Source organism: Sus scrofa, chromosome 2 (assembly GCF_000003025.6).
Source record: "Sus scrofa isolate TJ Tabasco breed Duroc chromosome 2, Sscrofa11.1, whole genome shotgun sequence".
Classification (NCBI taxonomy): domain Eukaryota; kingdom Metazoa; phylum Chordata; class Mammalia; order Artiodactyla; family Suidae; genus Sus; species Sus scrofa.
This window is the reverse complement of record NC_010444.4, coordinates 47,121,780-47,137,567: the sequence shown is the minus strand read 5'-3', so window position 1 is coordinate 47,137,567 and position 15,788 is coordinate 47,121,780. Positions and strand designations below refer to the sequence as shown.

Here is a 15,788-nt window from a genome sequence, read left to right as displayed (position 1 = left end):
TCCTCCATATCCGTAGATTCAACCAACTGTGAATCAAAAAAAAATTTTTGAAAAAAAAAAAAAACCTACCTATAAGGGCACCCATGCAGTTCAAACCCAATTGTTCAAGGGTCAACTGTACATTTTATCCCAGTTGGATCCTATCTCTACGGTTTCATAGCCTTCTTTTTTTTACTACCAGTGTCTTTCAAATCGGTTCCCATGACATTAAAAATTCTCTGGGAGCCTAATTTTTTTTTTTGTATTTTTATTTTTGTATTTTTTCCATTATAGCTGATTTCCATTGTTCTGTCAATTTTCGACTGCCCAGTGAGGTGACTCAGTCACACATACATGTCTCTGTTCTTTTTTCTCATATTGTCATGCATTTGAGTTCAATGAGTTGGTCATTGATATTGTTGAATTTTTTTTTTTATTTCTAGAGCTGTGGCAGTAAGTTTTACCCATTTTATTTATTTATTTATTTATTTATTTATTTATTTATTTACTGTCATTTTGTCTTTCCTAGGGCCACACCACAGCATAAGGAGATTCCCAGGCTAGGGGTCTAATTGGATCTCCACTCGGGATCCGAGCCGCATTTGAGACCTACTCCACAGCTCATGGCAACGCCAGATCCTTCACCCACTGAGCGAGACCAGGGATCAAACCCGCAAGCTCATGGTTCCTAGTCAGATTTGTTAACCACTGCGCCACGACGGGAACTCCTTGTTGAATATTTGTATGTCATGGATATTTTTACAGGGCATGTCTCTGTAAATTCTTTTGGAGCCTAATTTTTGATGCCTGTAAAAGACGGTCAATAATTTGGGTTCTATGGTGTTGGCCATTTATGCCATTTAATATTTGTATGTTATGGCTATTTTTGCAGCCAAAGTCTTTGTACCCCCATCTTTATCCACATTTCAGATTGTTTCCTTGGGATCAAGCATGAGCAATGGGATCGCCGAGTCAGAGGGCATATGTGTTATGAAGGCTCCAAACAAAACTGATCCCTGCGATCAGCGTGCCTTCCAAGAAAATCGTGCTCATATTCAGTGCCCCCTTCAGCAGTGGATGGGGAGCTGAAGTTTGGGGGGGCGGGGGGCTGCAAGCTGCAGGGTCTGCCACGTTCTCTTTTTATTGGCGCTCTTCCTCTGCTTCATTGGAGGAGTCCTCTGTGACAGTCACGGACTAAATGTCCTCACTTTTTAAATTTATTTTTAATGATTTTTATGTTTTTCCATTGAGCTGGTTTACAGCTCTTCTGTCACTTTTCTACTGTACAGCAAGGTGACCCCGTCCCACGTACACACGGACCCTCTTTGTTCTCATGTTATCATGCTCCATGCTGAGATATCGTTCCCAGTGCCCTACAGCATAAGTGGCCTCACTTTGATCTCTTTCTCAGGAGGAGGGGATGTGGAAAGAGCAAGAAGCCCCTCGGCGAGACCCGCCCCCCGAAAGTTCTTGCGCTGCTGCTGCCATCAGCATGCCGGAAGGCAGCCCCCCAGGTATCCCCAATTCCTTCTTTAGGAAGGCGCTAAGCTGGTCCCTCAGGCTGCCATGGGGCCTGTTTCACCTTCCCCGGAGGCTGCTTAACTGGATTCAGGGACTCCTGCGCGCCGCCAGCCAGCATATCAGGGACAATGCTTACAACTACTGCTACACATACGAGCTCCTGAGCCTCGGGCTGCCCCTCCTGTGGGTGTTCTCCGAGGCCCTGGCTTCCATGTACCGGGAGTCCGAGGAATCCCTCGAGAGCATCCGCGACTGGCTGCTCGGATGCTTCCCGGACAAGCTGCACTGAAACCCAGCCCCAAAGTGCCGTTAACATTTCCCGTGTAGATGGCAGCGTGGGCAGTCAGCTCGGGCTCTGGCCAGGGAGCCCCGTGTGTGTGAACCCATTAGCTCAAAGCCAAAGAGTTTCCCATCGGCCACCTGCACCTGGCCTGGTACCGTGACCATCTGCTCCCGGTGCTCGGGCCAGCAGGACATGAAGGATTTTTTTTTTTTTTTTTTTTTTTGTAGCTTTGTACTTTTATACCAAAGCGAGCCATGTTTCTAGGTTTACATTTCAATGTTTAACTTTCAAGAAGCCAAGAGAAAGCATTTGTTTTTCTGTGCGTGTCCATTTTTCTAGACACAGGTTTGACCTTTATCACTGGTAGTCCAAACCCCTTCCACGCTGCAGTCAGTTGTAATAGCCGCTGCCACCTGCAACGTGAATGATTTGGGCTTTTATATAAACCAAAGCGACTGTGTCATCTCCTGACCAGTGCCTTTTGATTTATGTGCCCGGATACCACGTGCCAACCAAAGACGGTTTTTTAACCACCTGAAAACGCAATAATTTAGAAGAAAAGAACAGAAAGGATAAAAGAGAATTAAAACTTCAGGAGCACATGGCAGCGTGTGGTTGCCTATTATCTGTCCTCCCAGAGAGAGGAGCTTTGTTTGGCTCCCTTGTTTCAATGTAAAATAGTAGCTTTAAAGTCCCCCCTCCCCCCATACAAATCCATTGCCAAATGACGTAAAACCACAGGGTTTCAAGCTGATTGCTACAAATATACATTTTTGCTTCCCCACTAATGAGCACTGCAGCAAAAGCCCATTGGCTCCTGACCACACAGAGTGCCATCAAACTGATGCAATGGTGCAGAGGAGTTATGTCAGCTGGTGGCATTTTAAGCAACCCCCCCCCCCCACCATGATGTCCCCAGCCCAGGCTACAGTCTGAGCCAAGGCCATTCAGGGTCCGCAGTGGTCAGGCCGACGGAAGAAACCGCCTTCTCACATCATGTCCTTTGGGATGAAGGGCCCTCGTTAGCACCTCAGGGTATCATTTCTGGGATGCGTGGCCTGCCCCGTGAGCATGGCGTGCAGACATCCTGGCTTCTTAGCCACTCGGCTGCCGTGCATATTTGGTCAAGCAGTCAGAAACCATTTATTTCCACACTGTCCTAGCAGAGGAATGTGTCTGACCTCTAGGGGGAAGCTCCCCTGTGTCTTGACTGGCAGGGGAGCCTGGGAGTAGAGGCTGTTATTAACTCATGCAAAAGAAATACACCCTATTAAGGACAAAAACAGGCCTGAGGTCTACCTGCATTCTTTACTCTGGGCCTCTGGAGAAGGCCTCAGCTCTCCCGACTCCACTCTGCCTGGACAGGCAGGGCCGCTGGGGCTGGCCAAGCAGTGGAGATAGCTCATAGAGAAAGGCCTTCTTCTGTGTTCAGCTTATCTAGAGTTTGCTGGGCGGAGACCATTCTCTGCCTTGTAACACTTGAAAGATCCTCTAGATGAACTAAGGATGGAGCCTGGTGGGTTAGGAGCCAGACCACTGGAGGGCTTTGAAACGCCACGTTCTCTAGGATGGGAAGAGGAGGAGAGGCATTTCTCTAAGCACTTTCCTAAGTCCTCAGGTGAATCAGGGTCTCGGCTGTGGCCAACTCCATGGGAACGGGCGCCTCTGTCCTTTTGGGAGCTGTTCTTAGTCCTATGACTCGCCTTGTGTTTTTCCAGATTTTTGCTGGTATTTTCATGGGGCGCAGGGTGGGGGGGGCATGATGCATTTTATGCCTGGTTCTAGAAAATCACAATGGGAACGCGTGCACAGCTGTGTCCTTGTTATGACCGTCTGTTCTGGGGCAGGATGAAATGCTTTGCAGGAGGCTCCACAAAGCCCAAGTTAGGATCTCTGAGAATGTCCCTTATAGCCACAAGGAGTCTGGTTTGCATTACTCTGGGGAGACAGGGTGTTCCTGTCAAGAAGCCTGAGATGTTTATATGCTCCAAGACTTTGAACCTTCCTGGTGGGGCAGCACCAGAACACAGGGCTGTATCCTGAGGGGGCAGACGTCTTTAAGCCTCCACAACATGTTCAAGAATGAATAGGAGGCAGAAGAGTAAAACCGGGGCAGAGAGGATGGGGGGGCGCGGGGGGTGGAGAACAGGGGACCCCCTGTTGCTGACCACCGCCAGAAAGGTTCATCTGTCCTAAGAAGCAGCAACTTCCTCGGGGAAGTTTTGTTTTGTTTTTGTTTAACGGTTGCCTGGTTTTCAACTCCCGTGCCTTCTCCTGTTGTCCGTCATTTTCCTTGCTGCCCTCACTAAATTGTCTTTTCTGTCTCTCTCTTTCCAACCTTACACTGTGGCCGTCAGCTCATTTCAGCCTTCCAGTGCTCCACCCACTTCTTGGCTGACACACTTCTGCTCTGAGGTGACTGGTTTTCTTGCCGATTTTCAGAGAGTGGTACTAACCCTTTGCCCGCTTTCTGCCCCGTCCGGTGCGCCCTGACCACCCCTGCCCCCTCCACCGCCGTGGCCTTGGTTGTGCTAACGTGAGCGTCTTGCCTACTAACGGATTCATTCGGTGGCATGGTTGGTGACCAACGTGGGGTGGTGCTCAACTTGAAAGCCGTTTCTGATGCTGTCCCTCTGAGCCAGCTTGCCTAGTCCACGCCAGAGGCATGCCCGGCCTCCCCTCTGCTTCCCACCACCTGCATGCATGCTTTCCTGGTTGCATTTATAAAAGGCCACATACCTACCTGGGAGGGTTATCCTTGAATGCGAAACCGTTCCGCAGAGAAGGCTCTTCACCTTTGAAAAGAACTCTTTCATCTCTGAGCCTCTGAAAAAGCACCTGCACACAAGCATCTCAAATTGGGGCTCATAGAAAGATAATTGATGTTATCAATCAAAAGCACAGGTGAGGAGTTCCCATTGTCACTCAGCAGAAACGAATCTGACTAGTATTCCATGAGGACACAGGTTCAACCCCTGACCTTGCTCAGTGGGTTAAGGATCTGGCATTGCCATGGGCTGTGGTGTAAGTCAAAGATGCAGCTTGGATCTGGCATTGCTGTGGCATAGGCTGGCAGCTGCAGCTCTGATTCAATCCCTAGCCTGGGAAGCTCCATATGCCACAGGTGTGGCCCTAAAAAGACAAAAACAAACAAAAACGCAGCACAGGTGATTCTTTGGAGAAGGATTTTTTAAAAATACTCCCAGGGCTGCCCCCAAGCTTGACCCATGCTCTCTGTATTTTGAACACAATCACAATTTTCCAGGCAAATCCTTTGTCTACTGCCACCTCCACTTTACCTCTGAGGGTGTTGCGGTAGCTCTTCTGATCTCTCTTGGCTCCTAAAGCCCCAGAGCATGCAGAAGCATCAACTAGAGCAGTCATGGCCACAGGTCAGGGATGCCTTTGAGAGATGGCTCAGTTCAGCCCCACACCTAGAGCAGCCAATTTCAGGGCCCCCACAGTCCCATCAACATTCTCTCTCCCGCTGACTCTTTACCTGGAGCAGCAGGATGCTCAAAGCACTTTTTTTAAAGATTAAACACCACACCAAGTATGGTGGGGCTGCTGCTGGCAAGACCTCACGGTCTCGGGCTGCAGGTGATGTGTGTGTCCTGCATGCGGCCCCGAGCCACGTTGACCCTCGGCCTGTCTGTCTGCATGGCCCCGCATGTCTTGCTCCCTCGTTGGTGCAGATCTCAGCCAGGACGAAGTCATCGCTCTTATCTCATCTTCTCTTGCAGAGTCTTCCCCCCTTTATAGAATGTCAACCAAAGAGCACCCTCCTCCCCCCAGCCTCCTCCTTAGCTAGCCTCCCCATCTCATCACCCCGCATGTGACCTTCCTGACATGGCCCCACACAGAACCCTGTATTTTGCACACAGCCAACGATGTTTAGCTTTATTTATGGTATTTGGATGCTGTAAATGAAAATAAATATGGTTCTTTATAAAGCTCATTGTTTCTTCTCTTCTTTGCCATGGAAGCTGCTCAAAGCCTCAAAGCCAGGGGTTGGTTTCAGGGGTCAGCCTTCCCTCACCTGGCGGGCCTTGCACTTGCGGTGACATGGGTCTCTCTGGGGCTGCGCTGGGTACTCTGAGAAGAAATATTACCTGGGGGTAATATTTGCAAAGGAGCACCGATGCTCCAGGGCCAGGCTTTGGGGGTTCTTCCTTGAAAACTCATGGTACTTTTCTATCTGACGTGCTGGGCAGAGCTGGCTGAGGGGCACTGTCACCTCAGCTGTCAGGAACAGACCATCTCCACAGAGGCTTGCACCCATTGGCTGCACACAGCCAAGCCGTAGACCTGCAGGAGAGCTTTACTTAGAGACCTTACGCTAACTTAGGTTCCTGTGTGACAGAGGTTGCTCTTTGAAAGTTTTATGCTGGTCCGGCTGAGTGATGGGTGAAAGGTAAGGAGGGAAGAAGGGATTCAGGATGGCAGTGAACATGGCAGGTGTGCTCACCCAGAAGGAGAGCCATTTGTGATGCCAAAAGACCCACCTTGCCCCCAGAGGCTCAGGTCACTCAGGGCTAAGGCTACGAGGCTCTGCTCACGGGGCCCCTCTGAGGCCAGCACCAATGGCAAGCTCTGGCCCAATTCCACTTGTCTTTACGGGCAGAATTTGGAGTCTCACCCAACTAGTCTGGACACTGTCTAGAAACCTTGACCTCTACCTCCCTAGGGTGGGAGGCCTCCCATTGCGAGGCTAGATGCGTTCAGCATCTGATGCTGATGTGAAAACTTCATGAGGCCCTTGCACCTCTAAAGGGGTACTTCTGAGTCCCTGAGCCCAGCTGCTGGTGCCTGGAGCTGCCTTCAGAGCTGCCTGGGGTCTTGACCAAGGGTGTGTATGCTTACCCAGGTGGGATACGCTTTCCCTTCCCTGAAAGAAAGGGTGTTAGGGACTGAAGTCCGGAGCGGGGTTGGGCAAGTGACTCCTTCCTTTATTCATTCATCTGTTCCAGTATTTGTGGAAAGCCTGTAGTGCCCTATGCATATTCTAGGTCCTAGAGATGCAGCCGTGAACCACACTAAGTCCCTGCCCGTCCCTGCATCTTGGACTGTATATATCTCGGTGTTGCTGTATTAGACTTGATTTGTTTTGCTTAGTCGTGTGTGCACTTATTGTTGATCTGTGCACACACACACATCTATTTACTCAGCTGATATTTACTGAGCACCTACTGCGTGCTGAGAATATCGCAGGGAATGAATGAAAGCGCCAAAGTCTTCACTCACCTGGAGCTTACAGTTTGGTTTTGATTTTTGATTTGAAGTTGGGTTAAAGCAACGTTTTCCCAAAGCATGGCAATGGAACACTAGCTCCCAATGGTGCTTTGTGAAGAAAGGGTTCCATTGTCCCAAAGTTTGAGAAATGTTTTGTACTAATCATGCTGGTTCTCCCAAACCTTGGTGCTCCACCAGATTTACTAGCAGGTTCATGTCTCTAAGGAGTCCTTCAGTAAAGAAGCTGAATTCACTTTGTTCAAGTGGGCTTGCCCATAACTTCTTTGAAGTGAGTTTTTTGCTTGTTTGGAGGAGTTTTTTGTTTTGTGTAATATATTCTACATTCATGTTTGGTAAAATATTCTTTAATCCAGAAACACTGGATAAAATATTTAGGTAAATCATAGAATTAAGTACTGAATAGAATTCAATATTGAATAGATAATAGAGTGGTAACTTTTTAAACTTTAAAACCTCCAATAGGGAGTTCCCACTGTGGTTTAGCAGGTGAAGAACCCAACTAGCATCCCTGAGGATGTGGGTTCAATCCCTGGCCTCGCTCAGGGTTGGGGATGCTGTGGTGCAGGTTGCAGATGTGGCTCGGATTCTGCGTTGCTGCGGCTGTGGGTGTAGTCTGGCAGCTGCAGGCTGCAGCTTCAGTTCAGCCCTTAGCCTAGGCACTTACATATGCCACAGGTGCAGCCCTAAAAAAAGACAAAAACAAAAACAAAACAAAAAAACCTCTGATAGAAAAAATGACTTGGGAAAAACATGACACAGATATTAGATACATTTTTTTTTTGGTCTTTTTGTCTTTTTAGGGCCACGCCTGTGGCATATGGAGGTTCCTAGGCTAGGGGTTGAATCAGAGCTGTAGCCTCTGGCTTAAGGCACAGCCACAGCAATTCTAGATCCGAGCCGCATCTGCGACCTACACCACAGCTCACGGCAACACTGGATCCTTAACCTACTGAGCGAGGCCAGGGAGCAAACCTGCTACCTCCTGGTTCCTGGTCGGATTCGTTTCTGCTGTGCCACGACGGCAACTCCCTAGATACATTTTTAAAACTTAACGTATGAAAATGAAAATTTTCCCATAGGCTGGGGAAAAATATGAATTCAATATGATAACAAAGCTATCCATTTGATGTGGCATTTCAAAAATGTCCACAAAGCAGGTGTTCCCAGGTGCCTTGCACATGTAGATGATCAGTAATTGTTGATTAAAACCCAACTTTGATAAGTGGGCAAAGGCTATGCACAGACAGTTCACGCTCAGGAAAATTTTAGATGACAACCCTAAAAGAGCAAGCATTTCCCAACATGTTCTAACTTGCCTTTCAAAGGAATATAAATTAATGATGCTATCTATACCCACTGAATATAGAGAAACAGTGAAGCGGATGATAAGAAAAAATATGAGCTTAATCACTAGTATCAAGTGAAAAGTTAAATGGGAACCATCTTTTCTGGAAAGCAATATGGCAGTAATTATCAAGACCCATAAAGGGATTCTGACCTCTTAGCTCAGTAATCCCAACCCAGCAACTGATCCTAAGGAAACAATCCAGCCAAAGAAAGAAAATCCCTGCAACCTGAATATCAGTAGAGTAAGTGGGTCAAGCAAAGAGCATGGGAGTGGGCCATTTTCTCTCTTTCTCTGAACTCCTTCCTTTCATTTCAGAACTTTTTCTTTAATACCTTAAATAAGGCAGGGAAGCAGCTGCTGCTTTTCCTGCCTCTGGTCAGTGTTTCTGCAGGACCGAGCCCTTCCTGCGCGCTGCTTCATTAGCTTGTCACCTCTTCGTGGCGACCTTGAGTAGGTGCTGATATTAAAGTGCACGATGCTAGAGCAGCATCTTCAACAGCCAAGGAACAGTCACGGGGGCTCAGGCCAGGAATCAAGGGCTGCTCCCAGAGAGCCTGGGCACAGGGCAAGGCCCTAGACTTGGCCAAGGACCCAGCTTTCCCCTGGCACTTTGTCTTTTTTTTTTTTTTTTGCCTTATTTAGGGCTGTTCCCATGGCATAGGGAGGTTCCCAGGCTAGGGGTCCAATTGGAGCTGCTGCCACCGGCCTGCGCCACAGCCACAGCAACAAGGGATCCGAGCCGCGTCTGCAACCTCCGCCACAGCTCACAGCAACGCCGGATCCTTAACCCACTGAGAGAAGCCAGGGATCAAACCCGCAACCTCATGGTTCCTAGTCGGATTCGTTAACCACTGCGCCTCAATGAGAACTCCATCCCCTGGCACTTGTATTGACTCAGAGGCACTGGGCAAGGCCCTTCTGTGGATGGGGACTGGCGACGCCTCTGGCAGAAGGTTCTGTGAAGGCAGGGTCAGGAGGCGTGCCCATCTCTTGCCTGGTTCTGGGTAGCACATGCTTGGTTCTGTGCAGCAGGGAGTGCCCTGAGGGAGGCGTTCGAAGTCAGCTGGGGCTCAGTGTCTTACAGGACATCTTCTGGTTGGGGACTAAGTAGGTCTCAATTCATGTGAGATGGCTACTCCCATTTTCTCTGGTTTACTGGCCCCCTAGCTCGCTTGAAGGTAACTGGTCACCTCCCTTGAGGTAGCCTGGCCTCAGCTTGAGCCCCTCTCTCCTGCCACCTGCCCGCACCACTTTGGTTTCCCTGTAGTGAGTACTTGCATCCATAGTGAGCAGAAGGAGCCATTTCTAGCTCTGTCTCTGGCTGCCTGCTCTCCATCTCTGCTCAGCTGGCCACTGAGAGCCTCTAACTCCTGGTCTTCCCCCAAAACAGACTCTACCCTTGGCCTTCGCGGTCTCTGGAAACAGCAGTTCCATTCTTCTCGCTGCTCAGCTCCAAGCCTTGGAGGTCATTCTTGGCCCCAAAGCCAATTCATCTGTGAATTCCAAAGACAGCCGGAATCTGTCCCCATCTCAGCACCTGACCCCAACCACTGTCGTCTCTTCCTGCCTTAGTCCAGTGGCCTCCTACGAGGTCTCCTGTTTCCTTATCCTTTCAATCTACTTTCAAAACAACAGCTGGGGGGATCCAGTTAGAACACAAGTCCCATCTCTCTTCTGCTCAAAACCACTGGCTCCCCAGCTCACTCAGAGTAAAAGCCAAAGGCATATGGCAGACTTGGATGGCTCTATATGACCTGGCCCCTGTGTCTCTGACCTGCTCTCCTGCTGCTCCCTCTCACACGCGGTGTCCCAACCACAATGGCCTCTGACTTAGAGCCTTTGCCCTGGCTGTTCCCTCTGCCCGAAACACCCTTCCCCGGTATCCATGTGGCTGATCCCACATTTATTCAAGTCTTTGTTTCCATGTCTCCCTTTAATACTGCAACCTGAACCCCCAGCTCTGGGCATCTAGGTTCACAGCACCAGCTGATTCTAAGGTCTCCCTAGCCAGGGGCTTCCTGCAATTGCTTGTCTCTGGGTAGTCTCATGATCTCTGTTTGGTTTTTCAGTTCATCCAGTACCATTGCTATTAGTTTTTTATATTAATTTTCCTCTGTTGAATCCGTGGCTTGGGTTCTGTTTTCCTGATGGATCCTGATCAGCTTAGACCCATGGCTCCTGTTCAACTTTTGTCTTCAGAGAGCACAGTGAGCAAGGGAGCAGGGGAAGCTTTTCAAGCTGGAGCCAAAAGTGCCTCTGGCAGTTAGGAGCTGTGTGACCTTGGACAGTAAGAGAATGTCTCTGAGCTTCGGTCTCCTCATCTGGAAAATGAGCTTAATAACAGCACACAGGAGAGCATGCTGCTTTGTTGTCTCCCTGAGTTCAAGGAGAGTAGAAGTGTTCCCAGAGAAGGAGAAACAGGAACAGGTGCACCAGCAGAACCAAGGCAAGATTCTTACTTGACCTTGTAGCTGGGGTCTGGCCAGGAAAAAGCCTCAGGTCTTGGCTGCCGGGGGTGATATGCACGGTTGGACATTTGCCTGAATACTACCTGGCTCTGCCTCTGGAGTTGCATCCTTCACCAGAGGGCAGATGTCTGGCCAGAGCAACGGGAAGAGATTTAGATGCTCGGCTCTGAGCAGCCCTCCTTCCCTCCAGGGGGCCAGGGGAGCTGCCCTGGGAGGGGCTGGGTCATTCTCTCCCCCCATCCCATCCCATGTATCTCTTCCCCTGGCAGCCCCCTGCCCCACCGAATTCTCCTACGAGTACAGATAACTTCAAGTCTAGGACAAAGAGCAGCACACATCTGCCCCTCACCTGGGGCTGGTGACAGACATTGCTCTGTGTCCAGCAGCAGCGCTGATCCAGGTGGCCCCGGCTGTTACTTTCTGACTCCCGTTCGTGCAGGAAGATGGTTCTCCAGTCCTCTCAGGTTGGGGGATGTTAGAGAAGATGTACATAAACTGATGAACAAGCATTTGGGCCCTGATGTTGAGTTGGGGCTGCTTTTTGTTATTGCCTTTAGATTACTTCTTTTTTTGTGTGTGGGGGCACACCTGCAGCATATGGAGGTTCCCAGGCTAGGGGTCCAATTGGAGCCACAGCTGCCAGCCACAGCCACAGGCACAGCAACACGAATCCAAGCTGCGTCTGCGACCTACACCACAGCTCATGGCAACGCCAGATCCTTAACCCACTGAGCGAGGCCAGGGATCAAACCTGCATCCTCATGGGTACTAGTTGGGTTCATTACTGCTGAGCCATGACAGGAACTCCCTAGATTACTTCTGATACTAGCACCACTAGAACTACCACTCCTGGCCATGGATCCTCAGGGGAATGAAATATTTCTGGAAGTAGAAGCTTGAGTAGAGAAAGTTCCTCCTTTGGGCAGCCCTGAACCTGAGACCCAACTGTAGCCCGCGGCAAGACCTTATTGGGGGTGGGGGTGGGGGTCGGGAGCAGAAAGAGGGGAGGAGCATGTCATCCTTGGGGGCTTTTTGTCTGGGAGAGGCGGTGACCAGAGGAAACATCAGCTTTTTTTTTCTTTTCTTTTCTTTGCCTCAGCATGCAGGGGATTGAGGTGGGATCTCAGTTCCCAGATCAGGGACCCAGGGCCACAGAGGTAAAGGTGCCAAGTCCTAAACCCTAGACCCCCAGGGAACTCCTGAAGCACCAGCTTTTCTTCCACAAAGTCTCCACCCCCAGGTGCCCCTGCCAGCCCCTCCGCTGATATCCGGGGTCTGCTGTGAGACATGGACCCTGACTCTGCTGTGCTGGGGGGGAATCATCATTCAGCCATGTCCCGCCTCCCCACAGAAGCCCAGGGAGGCAGCCCGAGCCCTTATCCTGTGCCATCTCTCAGCCCCACTGGCAGAGATAACACCCTCTGCGGGGGAGGGAGAAAAGCAGACCTGGGGTGTTCCTTGCAGGTTCGGGCTGGTCCCCTAGGTGCAGGGGCCGTGAGTCTGGTGGCTGCCCACCTGCCAGGCTGCTCTCCATTTCCATCTCCACTGCCGCGCATGCTCAGCCACTAGGTCTCCTCCGGTTATCACCGTCGCCACCCTCTCTCCTCCTTGTGGGCCACCTTCCCTCTGCAATCAGAACCATCTTTCTAGAAGGCAAATCCAATGGGATCAGCTTCCAGCCCTTTACGGGTTGCTCCTGGAGTGAAATCCACCCTTCACCCCATCGTTCAAGGCCCTTCCTGGTGTGATGTCAATGCAATCCTTTCCCACTGGTGGCCTTTCTGTACCCTCCTGCCCTCCAGCCACATGAGGGCAGTGCTTTCCCACTCGGCTTTTGCTCCCAGAGATCCACCTCCTGGAGCACCACCTCCCTCTTCCCTGTGCAAATCCTCCTCCTCCTCAAGCCCCATTAAAACAGTGCCTTCAAGGGAGTCGCCATTGTGGCTCAGTGGGTTAAGAGCCCCACCTGGTATCCATGAGGATAAGGATTCGATCCCTGGCCTTGCTTAGCAGGTTAGGGATCCACCGTTGCCATGAGCTGTGCTGTAGGTTGCCAATGTGGCTCGGATCCCGAGTTGCTATGGCTGTGGCATAGGCCGGCAGCTGCAGCTCTGATTCAATCCTTAGCCTGGGAACTTCCACATGCTGCAGGTGCAGCCATGAAAAAAAGAAAAAACAAAACAGAATCAAATGGTGACTTCAACTCAAAGGCTCTGTGTCATGGAAGTCAGATCTTCCCCCTCTTCCATCTCACTCTTTGTGGTCTGCCTTATAAGGAAGATATGAATGAACAGACTCTCTTTCTAGGACAGAAAGAGACCCTTGAGGCAGACCTTGGCTGACTCATCCCTAAATCCCCAGCACAGTCCTGGATCAGGAGGGCACAGAAGCTTCTGTTGACTATACAAGTATTTTCACATGGCTCACAGGCCCATACACCTGTACTCACACCTAAATCAGGTATAGAGCCAAGTCTCTGCTACAGGAATTCTGTGTTAACAAGCCTCCCAAACCTTAGTAGCTGGTAGCATCATTTTTCTTGCTTATGGGTCTGTGGGTCGGCTGGGTGGCTCTGCTTCAGGCTGCAGGTGCAAGGGTGGCCTGGGCTTACATGGGATTAGCCAGGCCAGAGTTGGGTTCCAGATCTGTTCCATGGGCCCACAATCAGGGATCTAGCCTGAAATGGCAATGGCCATCTGGGACAAGCTCTTCTCATGGCCAGTGAACAAGAGTGCCAGGGGACTAACCAGACAGTGAGGCCATTGAAAGCCACTGCTCACGTCACACCCACTAATTTCCACTGGTCGAAGCAGGTTTCACGGCCAAACCTTGCATCAGCTGGGCAGGGACGCTCACCCTCCCTACTCCAGTGGGAAGGACTTCAAGGTCACAGGACAAACCACAAAACTGTTACAGGGAGGGATAGAAGTGGGGACATAGCCCCCTCCAAACTCCCGGAATAGTGGTCACGTGTGTAGGCATCCAGTTGTGGTTTGTTCTGCTCATAGACATCCAGACAGGTCCCCATCCTCTGATAAAATATGTGACGGAGTACTGGTGTCTTTACCTCTGTGCACCTGTTTTCTCAGTCGCAAAATGGGGATAATATTGCTCTTCTTAGAAGGTTGTGTGGAACTGAATAGATGTATCACACAATGAACGCGTCAACACTCTTTGATAAGAATACTCAATAAAAGTTAGCTCCTGCTATTATTTTTGCTACTTACTCAAGCATCCAATTATAAATCTATTCCCAAAGCCCCCCCATTCATCCATAGCCACACCAGTGCAGAAGGGTGCATACATGTCTTCATAGACAAACACTGCACTTGGACTTGCAAACCGGCACCCCACCCCCAGCTGCATCTGCCTGTAGATATGTTTTTGTTGGACCCATACCATATTTTTAAATGGGAGGCATTGCCACAAGCAACACAACGTTTTGCGTTATCATCACAGGGGGTAAATACTGTTTAAGGAGTAGCTAACATCTTCCAAGAAGAACGTGTGAGGTGAAAAAATGAGAGAGGCCCGGTGGAAGCATGAGGAAACCAGCCTTTAAGGGTTGGCAAGCAGACCAGATGGCTGAGATGGAGCAGCCAGCCAGGCAGGGAGAACATCCTTGGGAGCAGGGCAGGGTCTGGGGCAAGGGCTGCAGGGGGACCCCAAGGCCTTGCAAAATGGACTTAGCGAGAAGGAGGCTGCCGGGACTTTGTCAGGGGCACTTTGAGTCATGGAGACCAAGGCAGGATTATAGGTGATTGAGGGGTGAGTGAGGGGAGATGGAGAAGCAGAGAAAGTGCGTGTAGAAGATTGTCCAGGAAGAGGAAGAACACTTGGCTGGGGGCCTGGAAGGCTCAGAGAGGAAAAATGTTTATCTTTGGGGGGTTCCCCTTGTGGCTCAGCGGTAATGAACTTGACTAGTATCCATGAGGATGCGGGTTTGATCCCTGGCTTCGCTCCGTGGGTGAAGGATCCAGTGTTGCCATGAGCTGTGGTGTCGGTCACAGACATGGTTCGGATCCTGCGTTGCTGTGGCTGTGGTGTAGACTGGCAGCTGTAGCTCCAATTTGACCGCTAGCCTAGGAACCTCCATATGCCGCATGCAGGTGCTGCCTTAAAAAGCAAAACAACAACAACAAAAAATGCTTTTCTTTCCATGGGAGGGTCTTCAGCACATGTAAACCCTGATGGAAAAACTCCAGTAGACAAAGATGTTAATGACACAGGGAAGAGGTGACGTTTGTGAGGAGGTTGTTGGGGGAGCCAAGTTCATGAGGTGGCAGCCTTGAGAGGAGAAAGGATACCTGCTCGCTGTGATCAGAGAGGGGCTCACCCGACTGGTTAGTGGCTAAGAGGGCACAGGGGCTCCAGCTGCCTTATGTCCTCATCTGTTCACCTGTTGGTTCCTTAAACAGGTATTTATGGAGCATCCGCTCTTCCCCAGGCACCATTCTAGCAAGACACAAAATAGGCAAAACTCACTGCTTATGTTCTAGGTATGGGGGAGAGATAATAAAAAAAAAATGTGATGAAATTGTATAGTTTATTAGAAGGTGCCATGTGCTAGAAATAAAAATAAAGAGGAGTTCCCGTCGTGACTCAGTGGTTAACGAATCTGATTAGGAACCATGAGGTTGTGGGTTCGATCCCTGGCCTTGCTCAGCGGGCTAAGGATCCAGTGTTGCCGTGAGCTGTGGTGTAGGTTGCAGATGTGGCTCGGATCCTGTGTTGCTGTGGCCCTGGCATAGGCTGGCAGCTACAGCCCCGACTGGACCCCTAGCCTGGGCACCTCCATATGCTGCAGGTGCAGCCCTAAAAAGCAAAAAAAAAAAGTTCAGGGGAACCTCCAAGCTCGAGACATATATGTGTCGTTGTCCAGGGTGATTTAAAGCTGAGACCAGATGCAATCGTCAAGGACACAGTGTAGGTGAGA

General features: G+C 50.2%; 1 protein-coding gene across 1 annotated transcript in view; it reads left to right on the top strand.

Moving 5' to 3' along the window:
* The window catches only part of MICAL2 (microtubule associated monooxygenase, calponin and LIM domain containing 2), a 259,613-nt gene that overhangs the window by 164,520 nt on the left and 79,305 nt on the right, over positions 1-15,788 (top strand). The window contains 1 exon segment of the mRNA XM_021083313.1: positions 1,391-1,493. Within this exon segment, the coding sequence (XP_020938972.1) occupies positions 1,391-1,493 (103 nt within the window).